The sequence below is a fragment of the Diadema setosum genome, chromosome 18 (assembly GCF_964275005.1).
Source record: "Diadema setosum chromosome 18, eeDiaSeto1, whole genome shotgun sequence".
NCBI lineage: Eukaryota > Metazoa > Echinodermata > Echinoidea > Diadematoida > Diadematidae > Diadema > Diadema setosum.
In genome coordinates this window covers 9771436-9787330 of record NC_092702.1, presented here as the reverse complement: position 1 = coordinate 9787330, position 15895 = coordinate 9771436, and the positions used below count along the sequence as shown (strand labels likewise).

Below are 15895 nucleotides of genomic sequence, written 5' to 3'. Positions count from 1 at the left end.
TCCAGTTGGCAAAGGGTCTGAAAACCAGACTATACCAAATTGTGTTTGTTTACAAGCAGAGCGCCACTACGACAAAATATTGAAAGGTTTGAATTAAAAGCGCGGCCGAGCCCGGCAGTGTAAACGGACAAAATTGCGGGGCTCAGCCCCGCAATTGAGGCTGGGCTTGGCCGCGGCTGGGCTGCAGCTCGGCCCAGCCCCGCACTGTAAACGGGGTCATAGACCGAGAGGTCCCAAACTGCATACAATGGCATGAGAGCATGTCTCTTTTTTCATGGCAGCATCCACATGTTCATTGGGGGTTTTTTTTGTTCATAATGTGTGATGATAAGCAAATAATCAACGTTGGTGAAGGTGATGGGACAAACTATCACTTCCGAGGCGATCTGGATGTAGCTATCTTTCCGAAGCGCAGCTGAGGAAAGATAGCGTACACATTCAGATCGCCGAGGAAGTGATAGTTTGTCTCATTGCCTGAAATTAAAAGTTGATTATTTGCTTTATATTCCACATCTGGGGTCCTAGAAATTCCCATTTTATTCCACATCTGAAACCGTTTTAGCTGTCTTTAGGTATCCTTAGGGCTTAGGTTACGTGTGCGCGTAGATGACAAAATAATGAATTTGCTGCGCGCACCGCGCGGCACCGAAGTAAAAGTGCATTGCACCGTGTACTATCAAGTGAATTAGGTCACATGATAGTCCACAGTGCAATGCACTTTTATTTCGCGCGTACTCATCTTGCGTTAGGACTGTGTGGACTGTGTGGAGATCAGCGAAACAAAAGGGACTATCAACATAGAGTGTAACGAACTTTTCTTCTCAGGTGATGTGATGGGCAAAACTACGCTTCATCACGTGATCAGCTCTGGACCAATCCTATTGCAACATTCTTTGTATGTGGAATATAAATTAATATAAACCATGTACACACACAAATGAATTCACACATAAGTGTGTACACAACATGTAAACAATATCATCTGCAAAAGTGTCCAATAAAAGGTCAGGCTTTTGTACATTTTCTGCTTAAAATAAAAAGCCATACTCAATGCACAAAGTTACATAATGTACTGAATCAATTAAACAAAATTGTGATGGCTTCACTACAACTGAACATGAAAAAAGAAAAATCGGAATCGGAATTTCAAAATAACACTGGTAGTAATTTCCATATAAGGTTGCAACCGGTATCACTGCTTCTTGACAGTGTGACAAAAAAAACAACTTCAGACTTCAAACCTTCTTCTTCATTTTTTTTCCTCATCTTTGAAGCAAACTCCTACCATTCTATGTGTTTGGTTTACTCTAGAGAATTCAGTCTCCTTGATCACGAGCGACATTTGATTACATTTTAATGTTTTATTGGTAATGTTTATATAAGAAATTAAACTTTTTAAGAGCCACATCCATTGGGATTGAAGATTTGATTATGAAACTGTTGACTGCTTGTGTATTGCAACAAAGTTCCTTTGCAAATACAAAACTGCTATCCTTGTGCTTTGTTGAGCATTTATGTTTAGGAAGGTCAATGTTGTAATCAATGATGTGTTTGATGATATGTTTAAGCTGTTTGTAACCAAAACTTTAATTAAGATTTGCTGTACTACATGTACACTGCCGTCTCATTCCCAATACAAACGGCATTAAAATCCCTTATCTGAGTGATATCTACATGCTCTGATCATATATTTTCCAGACACAGCATAAACCTGGTTCATATACCTTTACAAATGTGCAAATTATAAAATCTGCACTGTTTGTTGTGCAATATGCTCTGGCAATCAAACTAGATTATTGCCTGAACATTCGAAATCTTGGAATTTTGAAACCAGACAACGAGCGAATTAAAAGCATTATGCGGAAGTTTGCTCCTTTACTCAACAACATTTCCTGCAAACTTTTCTAGGAAATGCCTGTTACTGTCTTTAAAATACTGAAATCAAATGATGTTTTCTCGAATTGCAAAGGCTGTGAAACACCATGCCTCAGGGAAATTCCATAAATCTGAAAATTTGCAAATCTTTTCTACCAAGAATCCCACACAACTAAACTGGAAATTACTCATATCCACTATCTCCTCACTTTATCACAAGTGTAATGTTTGCAGTGGAATGAAACCTAAATATACATGTGGAATGCACCAATGTCAGTAGAACACGGATTTTCCAGTTTTCCTCAAACTTTCACTGATGTGCTCTACTAATGTTGCTGCATTCACTCAATCAACATCAAATGTATATTTGGTTTCATTCCCTTTTAAATTTGAATTTCTGACTGAGATTGCTTTGAGCAGGATCTTATTACAGTTGAAAAGGATGTACAATCTTATATATGCATGGCATGACTTTCATTTACAGCATGGTTACTATTTTTGTTTTGAGAGGCAACATTGATCCCCACATCACCTCTGCAATCCATGGGGATTTCATCCTCTGTGAGCACGAAGAAAAATACTGGTGTACTTAAATAAAAAATTTATAGGAAATAATATCATATAAATTGACTGTTTTCCATCATTTAATGTTATTTTGATTAATTTCTGACATAAATCATGCAATAAAGTTGTCTCTGCTTTGAATATAAGAATCTTTACTTTTATCAAATTTGAGCACTGGAAGAAGTTCGATGCGGCTACGAAAAGTGCCAAATCTGTGACGTCACCACGTGTGTATGCAACCCAGTGGGTTTTACGTATCTATAGGCAAACTGTGTGCACTTTTCAGGAAATTGGTGTGTAATTTGTTGTCAATCTAGAATAAATCGTCCGCTAAAACTATATATTCACGTCGTGAAATTATTTGTTTGTTTGTGTTCATTGGAATCATATTTTACACCCATAAATTTATGGAAAAACAAAGTTTTAAAAGCACAAAACCTATCGTCAGCTCAAGATTCACGATTGCCGTGATCAGCTGTTCCTTCGTACAGCCACAATTTGCTGTTATTATTGACACAACAAATCGATCATTGTGGGGGAATTGCGTATAGCTGAGGTAATCTTACATAATCATGAAGGATGATAACTAAGTCAAAGAGCTGTAATTGATTGGAAATCATTTTTACACCCATAAATTTACGGAAATATGACGTTTGAAAAGCACAAAACCTACCGTAATCAGCTCAAGATTTGCAATTGCCGTGATCAGGTGTACGCACAACAGTACCAGCAGAATCGGCAGTGAAGAGGTATTCCTTGCTGCCGTGATTTCAGCTCGATTCTTCTTCGAAATGGCATGATGAAGGTTTGTAAGATAGTGTAAATGTGACCTTCTTTTTCTCTTGTGTGTTGGTTTAAATTCTAATTTCTACCTCAACTTGCTAAAAAAACAGTCTAACAAAGCGGGAAACTGCAACATTTCCGTGCTGAGCAGCAGTCACGATACACATGTTGCATGCAAGCATGCACCGCTGCTGCAGCGATCCCCATAGTATAACACGTAGGTTGCTTGTAAACAAGGGGGTCCTCGGCGCAGTTGACTAATCGTGAACACGTATTTCGATCACGTGTCTTGGTAAGCAACAAGAACGTTTACGCATCTGGGAGACGATTTGCATAAACTTATGCATGTTTCAGACGAATTTATGAATGAAAGTAAGTAGCATGACATCATGTCATGACCATATTTGGAATAAGCAGAGGTAGCGCCAGTGTTGTTAATGATTATCAATGTTACAAGTCAAGCTTGTTATATAGCGCCACCTCTCGGTGACTGTAGCGTTACTGTCTGCTACACACTGCTGGGTATCTGGTCTGAAGCTGGGTTCCATTAAATGCCTTCAAGGTGACTGTTTACTCGGAAACTCGATTTGTGTCTGCTTCTCATTTACGTGGTGGCAGCTCTGGAAACGTTACCTACTCCTGAGGATTTGTTTTCACCTGCACAAGCAGACGTTAAGCTTGCTGAGCTCCAAATCGGCCAACGATCCAGAGTTGGTGTAAGTTCCTTGTTTTTCTCTTACATTACGGTCCCACCTATAGGCTTTAGTGATGGCCTCAGCTCCAAGAGCACCCAAGCAATGGTGTCTCACCAAACGTGAAACAGTCAATTCATTCGAAAATTGGCGACAAAACTTAGTGTACACTCTCACCCTAGACTCAAATTTTGCGCCGTTCCTAGATGATGATTGCTCATGGGCTCAAAAATCTAAATCTTGCCCACTCCGTGGCTTTGTTGATGACCCAGAAAGCGTCCCGACTGGGTCTCGAAAATCAGCACACCAGAAAGCCAGTATGCTTGAGCTTATGCTCGGACAGATTGCTAATTATTGTCCCATTATCTCACGCAATTCCATAGTCAAGACTTCCACCTCCCTCAACGATATTTGGGGGAAGATCAGGCTTCATTATGGGTTTCAAAGTACCGGCGCTCACTTTCTTGATTTCAGTGACATCAAACTAGAGCCGGATGAGCGTCCTGAGGACCTCTACCAAAGGGTGGTGGCCTTTATCGAAGACAACCTGCTCACATCCGCAGGTGGCATAACTCACCATGGTAAGCGTGTTAGCGAAGATGAGGAGCTTACTCCCACGTTGGAAAACCTTATCGTCCTCACTTGGCTCCAACTCATTCATTCAGATCTTCCTCGCCTGGTCAAGCAGCGCTACGGGACAGAATTGCGCTCTCGTACCCTAGCTTCACTGAAACCCGAAATCTCTCAGGCATTAGATAGTCTTTTGGATGAAATCCACACCACAGAGAGTTCTCGTGCTATGCGCACCCTGACCTCCCCTTCCCCGCGCCCTGTAGGCCTACGCCCCCAGCGTGCTCCAATGCCCCGCAGTCGCCGCAATCTGCAGACTCGCACCCCCCAGCGCAACAGTAAATACTGTCCTCTCTGTCGTGAAGCGCGCCGGCCAGACACTCATTATTTAAGTGAGTGTACGTACTTACCCGAAGCAGACAGGCGATTCATTGCTAAGGCCCGCCAGGTTGCACATATTTTAGAGTCTGATGATGAGATTGATGATTTGTGCCAAGTTGAACAGGTCCACCTGTCTGAGCCTGTCCCTCTGAAGGATGATACGGCTACCAGCGACTCTTCATCGGCCCTCAGAGTCCAGGTCCGTCAGTCTCCATATTTTGATGCGTTTTGCGGGCACCAGGTCGTTCGCATCACTGTCGACAGTGGTGCTACTGGTAACATGATCAGAGCTTCTACTGTCCAGTCCCTCCAGGGTGTCATAAAACCCAGCTCGCAGTCTGCTCATCAAGCCGATGGGTCTTCCCCCCTTGATGTTGTTGGGGAGACCACTCTGTCCTTCACTCGTGACGGCAAGTCATTCGTGTTTGAGGGTTTGGTCATTGATAATCTTGATGTAGAAGTACTCGCAGGTACCCCATTCATGGAGCACAATGATGTGTCGGTTCGTCCTGCTAAACGCCAGGTGTGTGTGGGTGATGACATGATCATTTCATATGGTTCTCGCAGGCCTTCGGACAATGCGACACATGCAGTTCGCCGTGCTCATGTCCTTCGTGCCCCATCTCAGTCTACTGTGCTTTTGCCTGGTGAATTCGTCGAGCTGTCAGTTCCTGATGAGCTACTGTCTCATGACACACTTGCCCTTGAGCCCAGGATTGTCCCTCAGAAAGGTGTTCCCCCAACTGATCCATCTTGGCCTGAACCGTGCATGGTCTCCAGTGTAGCAGGCAAAGTGCGTATCCCTAATCTTACGCCTCAACCCCGCCTGATCCGTAAACATGAACATTTCTGCCAGGTCCGTCCGGTCTACGTTCCTTCAGAGCCTCAGTCTGATGACCTCCCCCGTGTACCCGATAGGCCCGTGCCCAGTGGTGTCTCACGTGATACTGAGCATCGTTTTTCTGACCCAATATTGCTCGATCCTGATTGCATTATCCCCATTGGTACGAAACATGACTTTCAGTCTCTCCATGCGGAGTTCGATGATGTTTTTGACCCTGCCTTCACTGGGTATAATGGTGCTGTTGGCCCGTTTGAGGCCGTTGTCAACATGGGCCCGGTTCAGCCTCCCCAACGCAAGGGTCGCTTGCCACTTTACTCCCGTAACTCTTTGGTTGATCTCCAAGAGAAATTCGATGAACTAGAACAACAGGGTGTCTTTGCTCGCCCAGAAGATGTGGGCATCTCTGTTGAGTACCTGAATCCATCCTTCCTTGTGAAGAAGGCCAACGGCGGCTTCCGCCTTGTTACAGCTTTTGCCGATGTAGGCCGTTATGCCAAGCCTCAGCCCTCCCTTATGCCTGATGTGGATTCCACCCTCAGAAAAATTGGTCAATGGAAACATCTCATTGCCACAGATCTCACCAATGCTTTTTATCAAATTCCCCTGTCCAAGGCCTCGATGAAGTATTGTGGTGTTGCAACCCCCTATCGTGGAGTCCGTGTGTATACACGCTGTGCCATGGGCATGCCAGGCTCAGAAACTGCTCTTGAAGAGCTGATGTGTCGCGTGCTTGGGGATCTACTTGTGGAAGGTATTGTTGTGAAACTTGCAGACGACTTGTTCATTGGTGGTGATACCCCCGAGGAGCTTCTCCAGAATTGGTCACGTGTCCTGCATGCCCTCCGAAAGTCAGGCCTTCATCTTTCAGCCCGTAAGACTGTGATTTGCCCAAAGTCTACCACGGTCCTGGGCTGGATCTGGTCCCAAGGGACCCTACAAGCGAGCCCTCATCGCATTGCGGCGCTTGCCTCATGCCCCCCTCCTACTACTGTGAAAGGAATGCGTTCCTTCATTGGGGCATATAAGATGCTCGCCCGTGTTCTCCCACATTGCGCTATCTTCCTCACACCACTGGACGCCGCAATTGCTGGTGGTCAGTCGAGTGATCGCATTGATTGGTCCGATGACCTGCGTTCATTTTTCAAGACCGCTCAGGAAGCCTTAGCCTCCCCCCGTGCCATTACCCTTCCCCGACCATCCGACCAGCTTTGGATTGTTACTGATGGTGCTGTCAAAGATCATGGTATTGGTGCCACATTGTACATAACACGACAAGGAAAGCCACAGGTAGCTGGTTTCTTTAGCTCCAAACTTCGTGATCGGCAGGTTACTTGGCTCCCATGTGAGATAGAGGCCCTTTCTATTGCAGCATCCTGCAAGTATTTCAGCCCGTACATTGTGCAGTCCAAGCACCGGCCATGCATTCTCACAGATAGCAAGCCCTGTGTACAGGCTTTTGAAAAACTCTGTCGTGGTGAGTTCTCTGCCAGCCCACGTGTGTCAACCTTCCTGTCCACAGTTAGCCGGTTCCAATGTGCCGTGCTCCATCTGGCTGGATCCGCCAATGTTCCGTCAGATTTTGCTAGCAGGAATGCCCCAGAGTGCACTGATTCCTCTTGTCAGGTATGCCTCTTCATTCGTCAGACAGAGGATTCTGTTGTTCACAGAGTGTCCCCTACAGACGTGCTCACAGGGAAGCAGAAGTTACCCTTCACTTCCCGTCCAGCGTGGGTCAGCATACAATCTGAGTGCCCAGACTTGCGACGCACTCATGCTCACCTTCTCCAGGGCACCCGACCTTCTAAGAAACTGACCAATATCAAAGACGTCAAACGCTATCTCCGTGTTGCTACCATAGCTAGAGATGGGCTGTTGGTTGTCCGCCGTGAACAGGCTCTCCTGTCACCTCGCGAGTGCATCATCATCCCCCGTAGCGTTCTTGATGGCCTGCTTACTTCACTCCATCTCCAACTTGATCATCCCACCCACCACCAACTCAAGACCGTTGTCAACCGGCATTTTTTTGCCTTGGACATGGACTCTGCCATCACACGTGTCACCGACACTTGCCATCAGTGTGCATCCCTGCGGAATGCTCCACACACGGTTGTCCCTCAGACCACTGGCGATCCCCCCGCAGCCGTGGGTACATCGTTCGCCGCTGATGTCATCAAGCGCTCGAAACAACTGATTTTACTTCTCCGCGAATGTGTCACTTCCTACACCGCCACTTGTTTCCTTCCAGATGAGCGCAGAGATACTCTTCGCGATACCTTGATCCGTCTCTGTGTGGAACTTCGCCCGCTCTATGGGCCCCCTGCTGTCATCCGCACCGACCCCGCCCCTGGTTTCGCCTCCTTACAAGATGATGCCCTGCTCGCCCAGTTTCACCTTTCCATTGAAGTAGGTCATGCCAAAAATCCCAATAAGAACCCGGTTGCTGAGAAGGCCATTCGTGAACTCGAAGATGAAATCCTGCGGCATGAGCCCTCCGGAGGACCACTGACATCCTTGTCCCTGTCCCTCGCCACTGCCCGACTCAATAGCCGTCTTCGCTCGCGTGGCCTTTCTGCACGTGAAATGTGGACTCAGCGCGACCAATTCACGCACAGCCAAATTCCACTGTCGGATGCAGACCTCATCTCTTCACAACATGAACAGCGCCTTTCGAACCATCCCCACAGCGAGCGTTCCAAGGCTCCCTCCCGCATCCTCCCCAATGATGACCCTCTCGCAGTTGGGGACCTTGCTTATCTCCGGTCAGATCGCAGCAAGTCCTCCGCACGCCCTCGATACCTTGTAACATCAATAGATGGCAAGTGGTGTAACATTCGCAAATTCATTGGCTCTCAGCTCAGAAAATCGTCATATCGTGTAAAGACATCGCAATGCATGAGGGTCCCTGTTCCCCTTGTGGCTCCTCCCCAGCACCAGATGTCCGACGAAGATGAGACAGACTTGCTTTCCCCAGATGACGAGCGAGATTTGCTCCCCCCGGACACCTGCAGAGACATTCCACAGGAACTCTCATTGCCTCCTGGGCCAGATGTCCCGTGTGTCCCCCTGCAGGAGCCCCCTCCTGAAGCCCCCCTTCCCCCTCTGCCCCAGGAACCTGCCCCCACTGTTCCGACTATTAACGGTCCAGGTTGTCCCCCCACCCATGTGACCCCCACTGGGCGCCCTCAGCGCTCCCGACGCCTCCCACCTAGGTTTGATGATTATTTGATGTATTAATCAATGATATACAATGTACATGTATTTTGTTTTCTGTGCGAACTGTTGGCTACCTCAGATTAATGCCCCCCCCCCCTCACTCACTGTGTATCCTTACAATGTACCTCTCTTATAGCCATGTTATCCTGGTGCCACATATGTTATTTCATTTCCCCCATCTGGTTTATTACATTATGTCCCTTAACATAACCTTTTTTCTGAGGTGCCCCACATGGGCGTTTTTTGTTTTTCTTTTAAGCTGTACTTGTATTATGTTTATTCTTCATTTCTACCAAACCGTCTTTGTATGACATCCTTGTTTATCTTTATTGTCTCTCACCTAGCTGTCTTGGTATGTTCTGCGTATAATTTAGTTGTGGATATGTTCTATAGGTGTATTTTTTTTCAGTCACCCCGCTTATGTCTCAGTGATTTGCCCCTTTGTGCTGTGTATAACATATGATGCTTATATCCTTAGTGGGTGCATACGCCTTCTTGTTTCTGAGTGTATGTAATACCAGGTTTATTATCACATACCCTTATCTTCTTAATATTTCCCAGTTACCTTTATATATTTACTTCTCTGGTGTCTGTTTGGTGCCTGTCCCTAATTGCACCTTTACTCGTACATATCAATGTTTTCTGCTACGTGCATATGTAATTCTATTTTCATATAGATATGTGTATTTCCTGTGTCCCCTCATGAACATTTTGTACATCATTTCATATTTTTGTTTATACTGTGTAAGTCTATGCCTTTATAGGAGCTACTTATTTCATGCCATCCTAGCTTGCCCCATCAGGTCGTACATGATTGTCAAATTTGTTGTTTTTGCTGAACGGTATGTTTCATGTCAATCAGGACTGTATAACTCAGTGTCAGCACGTCTGAGAGAGGTATTGGTATGATGTGATGGTTATATACTTGTAACAATTCATGATTGTTTTTGTTTTCTTTAACGTTGACGAGAAGAATTGATGGTAGAATGCGTATCTGGTGTTATTGTTAAACGTACGGTACCCAATAAGTTTTTCTGATTACACTCTTGGTGTCTAAGTCAGGTGTTAGTGTAATTGTTATTTTCAGGTGTTAGCTTAGTGTTTTTATAAGCCAGCTAGCCTATTATAGTTCATGGCAGTTTACTCTTGAAAGTATCATAGGTTATGAACAGTGCAACTACTTGTATGTTATAATAGTTTACACCTTTATTCATTTTAAAGGTAATGGTTTGTTAAGCTCAAGTAGAGCTTTTATATTTTCTTTATCATTCAGGTGAAAAATGAAAGAGTAAAAAAGAAAGGCAATCACGCCAGTGTTGTTAATGATTATCAATGTTACAAGTCAAGCTTGTTATATAGCGCCACCTCTCGGTGACTGTAGCGTTACTGTCTGCTACACACTGCTGGGTATCTGGTCTGAAGCTGGGTTCCATTAAATGCCTTCAAGGTGACTGTTTACTCGGAAACTCGATTTGTGTCTGCTTCTCATTTACGTAGAGCTTTCTGTAGGTACCAAATGTGTCAGGGTTCAACGCAGAATATCTAAGACACGATCGCCAAAAGAACAGTCATTTTCGCCGTAAACGAAGGCGATTTGGTCTTTAGACGTAAGATTTTGGCTAACATTTGAGATTGACATCCCACTTTTCTCTTCAAAATTCCACATTTAGTAAGTTGTATTTCGAAATGTTGTTGATATCAATCAGAAACTAGAAAATTTCCCCTACAACATGATACCAAAATGTCAATTTGGTCCCTGAGGTAGGTCATTTTTTGACCCTTTTTCGGGCTGTGTGCGAAATCACATTTGCTGAGAAGTTTCGGGTTTTGCCAGAGCAGGTCTCATATAGCCGTACGGCAAATCAGCTCATACACATTAGGTGACGTTGCTCGAATCCAATGTTTCTTGTAGCGAACGGAGCTACGTGGTCATGGAAATTGGGTGTTTTTTCAATCTCAAAAACAGTTTGGGGGTAAAGTTACATCTTCTAAAAGATATCCAGTTTTGTTAACTAGCTTCTTAGCTTTCCGTAGATATCAAACTTGTCATATTTCTAGATTCTCTATAAATTTCTGCTTTAATATCATGTTTGTACATAGGTTTACTGCAACCAGGATTAACTGGCATACCAGTCAGTTGATTACAAATAAAAAAAGGTCTTACTCCACAGCAAAGACTAGGCATTCATGCACAACAAAGAAGTGCTTTTAGCTCACAGAGTCAAAATAACCAAGGTTAGAATCTGCGGGATACAGGCGATTCTGATAACGACAGTTTAGTGTTCAGCCTGACATTTAGCGTTCAGTCTGACAGAGATCAACTGAACAAATTTCATAATACTGTGGTCACATACTCTCTGTTTGTATGTGCTGCTGACTCGAAGAGTACACAAATTAAGCAATCAGGCAGGAAAGTAGCAAGAGCAGAATCTTTCCTGACCTCCTCTCTGCTGCATAATTCTAGGTACAGCTTTCTAATATTCCCCTTTCACATGCCAATTCAAATACTATTCCTTTCACTGCTTGACAAATTGTGCAACCACAGATTAAAAAAGAAAAAAGAAAATATACAGAGATATGCAGGCAGTTGCATCACCCGTCTACTTCTTGGCAAAACATTTTTTTTTTTTTAATGTCAAAATTTTCACACAGTAGGCTCAACCAGGAACGCAGATGGCTGCTTTATTACTGCATCATATTGATTGAATCAACCTACAGGACTGAGTGTTGAAGACATTACTCTCTTTCATCAACAACAAAGAACCTTGCTGCTTTCAAAACCTCCCACATTTCCATGGTGATACAATTTTGAAAGGCTGTATAAGTACACTGAATATGAAGACAGCTAGTTTCTCTTACCCAACTCTTAAACCTGTGGGGGGAGGGGGGAATATATAACACTACAACATGAGTTCCAGAAGCCAACTGCTCACACCTGAGAGGTTCATGTACATATCTACAGTATGTGTCTTTGTAATATGAGGCCTGGGATGAATGTGACAATTGTAAACGGGCATAAAAAGGTACCTAAATCATTACTGTGAGAGTTTCAAAGAATCATGATTTTTGTTGACAAATGCTGGTTACCAGACAGTGAAAATGACATCCCACTTACTTGCACTATTTCTTGCCTGGCTTTGCACATTGCACAGTTTTCCTTTTCGCCTTGCCAGTCACATGGTTCGTGCTCGTGTGTATCATCTTGCGCTACATAACAAAGTATCAATACAATCATTATCAGACACATGACCAAATAGAATCCATGGCAGTAGGTAAAGTCAACAGCACATTCACAAGTTCTTGATTAAAACAACAAACACAAAAACAAATACATGTTGGTCCTTTTACAAACACTGTAATATAACAACATATTCCTTCATGTTCCGTAGCTGGAATACAATACGTTTGAGGAATAATCTTATTAGCAAATCATACTTGAAAATTCTATAAGCAGATTGTCAAATTTCATTCAAAGTTTTCTATACCTGGCTATGATCAGAGAATTACACATTGTTCAATCATTGCCTCATTCCTTCTGAAATAATTTTTGTATATTAATACAATGCAGTGAAATAAGTATCAATTTAACACAAAATTTAAGACATGAAATTTGATTACAAATTTCATCAAATTTATACCATTACATAAACAATTCAGTTTCAACAGTGGAAAGGTTGACAACTGGTGAGCTACTCTCCACATGATTGGATGAACATGATAATAATAAATAATAATTGATATGATTTATATAGCGCCAAATCCACTCTGCAGAGTGCTCTAGGCGCGGAAAGAAGAGAAAGTAAAGGAGGTAAAGAACATACAAAATTCAAAGTTCAAAGTAATGAGTACCGGTAGTCAAAAAGAGGCCTTAAACAGGTGAGTTTTTAGACTTCTTTTAAAGGAATCTAATGAAGAACAAATTTTTAATGGCTGGAGGTAAGTTATTCCATAAGATGGGAGCAGCATGGCCAAAGGAGAGATAATGAGAAGCTCTTATAAAATGTGAAAGAGCATGTAATTCTATCAAGGAATTCAACATTCATTTGATAAAAATTGGTTTTGAAATGGCCAAGATATAAAAAAAGAGCGATTGTAATAAAGTGTGGGACCCACACTTTATTACGATCGCTTTGTTTTACTTTGTTTTTTGATGTTTCAGTCATTCCAAACCCGATTTTCGTCAAATAAACTTTGAATTCCTCTTAAAATGGTATGTTCTGTACTATATCATAAGTGCTTTCTTGGTATCTCACAAAAAGTTAAAAACCCAATTCTCATCTCCACCAAAACTGTACTATCCCTTTAATTGACATGCCCGAAAAGGAGATGGAATTTATGTCAATTTTACCTTATGTCAATTTACCTAGATTGTTTGTTTCCTTTTTTGTTCACTCTCTATAATGCAAAATGTAAGAACACCACATAGTGTTCATTTTCACATTCAGCTTCAGTGAAACCAATGTGAAGTTCTTTACCTTTATTCCATTCTACTTCTGTACTGTACGAGCCGAAATTTTCGCGGTGGTTTTATTTTCGTGAATTTTGCGAATGGCCTTTGAACAGCGAAAATAACAAGCGCAAATAACTAAGTTCAGTTAGACCATTGCAACTGCGAAATTAACAACACATGAAAATGTCTTCTAAGTAGCAATTCGCGAAAATATCTGTACGCGAAAATTTCAGCTCGTACAGTATCTGATATAGTTCTGCAGAATTATTCTCTGTTATGCATGACTACCAATATTTCAGACATCCCCTTCTCCAATTTTGCACAAGATTTCCCCTTATTTCTTGTTTTCATTTCATTACAGCACTGGGAGAGATCTTTTTCCTTCTTCTTAAATCTCTGTTTGTCTATCAAATGTATACCATTCAAGGCCAGTCTAAGCTTTAGACACTGACTCTTACAGTTTTTGTCATACTATGTAAGATTCACTTGATATTCATGACTATCGTCTTACTGAATCATAAATGCAATCTCTTTTATTAAATCAACCCTTCACTCCATAAAATTTCTATCAAGAGCACTTCAATGGTGCCCATGTTTTATGTGAAATTCTGAACTCTGTGAAGTGATATTACATATGCATTGGGTATCCATATGGTATTGAATATTGTTTGATAGAAGTGCAACATTTTATGATCATATTGATGTATACTTCATCTTTACATGATACAATCTCAACCCCATGCAATGCATGAAGATTGGTCTAGTTGTTGAAGGCACTTGAATTTAATATCCCATCCCAAAATTTCTAGGTCATAAGATGTCACGAGGTAGACACATGGAGATGTATTTCCTGCTCTCAAATCTCTCCCATGATCATTTCTCTTTCACTTTCAATCACTTACCTTTGAAAGGTGAAACCTTCTGAAAGAAGTCTGATCCAAATAAACTCTCTATTACACATTCAAGGCCTGTATAAAGAGAAGGAGCAGAAAGTGGAGATTAATATACAGATATATCCTTACACAATGTACTGGATAAACTTCTTGAGATTTCATGTTTAAAATTTTACTTTGATGCGAAGTCATCATGGGGGGGGGGGGGGAACCACATATGGCCTTTGGAAAAAAAAAAAAAAAAAAAAAAACCCTTAGGATTCACAGCTGCTCACGCAACATTGAGCGTGTTTCTACTGAGAGCACCTCGCATCCCTTGCATCGCCACGAATTTTGTCCAACGCAGCACCTCGTATTTCACGGCCACTCGAGCTGTTTCTACTGAGCGATAAAATACGCGGTGATGCAAAGGTGACATGCAAATGCGGTGATTCCGGAAGTCACATATATTCAGGTCACAGATCAGGTCACGTGCGCACTGCCTTATGGGAAGGTAAACAATACAAAGATGGTACCAACCAGAGAAAATCTGTTTCTTCTTGCCTTACTCATATCAGCCGCTCAGACATCGGCATCGAGACATGAATCGAGTTCAATTCAATTCAATTCAATTTAATTCAATTCATTTATTTTCATTCTTCTTTTTTCCAACAAAACATAACACAATATAAATCAGGTATAGTATTACATCATAAATAAAAACATTTGCCTTTGCAATAGATAAATAATATCGATAAGCATAAGAGCGCATACTGGCAAAAAAAAAGTAATACAAAGTCATGCTTCAGTTGAAAAAAAAAAAAAGAATAGAGAGGTCCACTAAAAAGCAAAGCTTGTATATTGTGAACCACTCATGAAACTTATGAATTACTTATTTACAAACACTTGTCACAAATATGATATAAGACAGGACGGGACAAAACAGAAGAAACACAACAACATGACACAACTTGCCAGAATAGATGAAAAGAATGGAAGGAAAGAAAGAAAAAGAGAGAATGAGAGAATGCCTACACGCTGAACAAGGAAAATGAAACAGGGGATGGTAGAGAATGTGCTTAATAGACTTGGCGCTGCATGGGCATGCAGCTGTGCAAGGCATGCAGCTGTGCTCCTTCTAAAGTTCATTTAAGGAGAAGAGGTAGCCGAATGCTACGGGAAATTCGGCGACTCGAAGCTGAAGAAGCGTGCCAGCGGTGTAAAATCAAAGTATAATACTATAGGACTCAGTAGTAGTGCAATAGGCTGTTCAATCACGTGAACAATAGACGATGAATGCACGCAATTAATTCACATGTAGGGCCTATACACAAGCGAGTTGGTACAAAGCATGATGCGTGCGAAAATACGGTCGCTGTGTACGCGATGAACCGATTGAAAAGCGCGGGGCGAAATTCTTGACGTCCGGTACACAGCGAATTTCGCTACCCGGTGTGTTTCTACTGAGAATCGTCCCTCGCATCACCACGCATCGACCACCTCAATAGGTGGACGACGGAGCACCACGCATCACCGCGCATCGGCCACTACCCGATCTGTTTCTACTGAGGAAAAAATTGAGGTGTCACCACACATCACCACGCATCACCACGAATCACCACGCATCGGCCGGCATCACCTCAAATTTTCG

The 15895-nt window shown here is 42.6% G+C and overlaps 1 protein-coding gene across 1 annotated transcript in view; it reads right to left on the bottom strand.

The window, feature by feature from the left end:
- LOC140241847 (ligand-dependent nuclear receptor corepressor-like protein) overlaps window positions 1-15895 on the bottom strand; it is a 78920-nt gene that overhangs the window by 52933 nt on the left and 10092 nt on the right. The window contains exons 2-3 of the mRNA XM_072321601.1: window positions 14275-14340; window positions 12038-12129 (exon numbers count right to left, since the gene is read on the bottom strand). Coding sequence (XP_072177702.1) covers window positions 12038-12129; window positions 14275-14340 — 158 coding nt within the window. The remainder of the gene's footprint in view (window positions 1-12037; window positions 12130-14274; window positions 14341-15895) is intronic.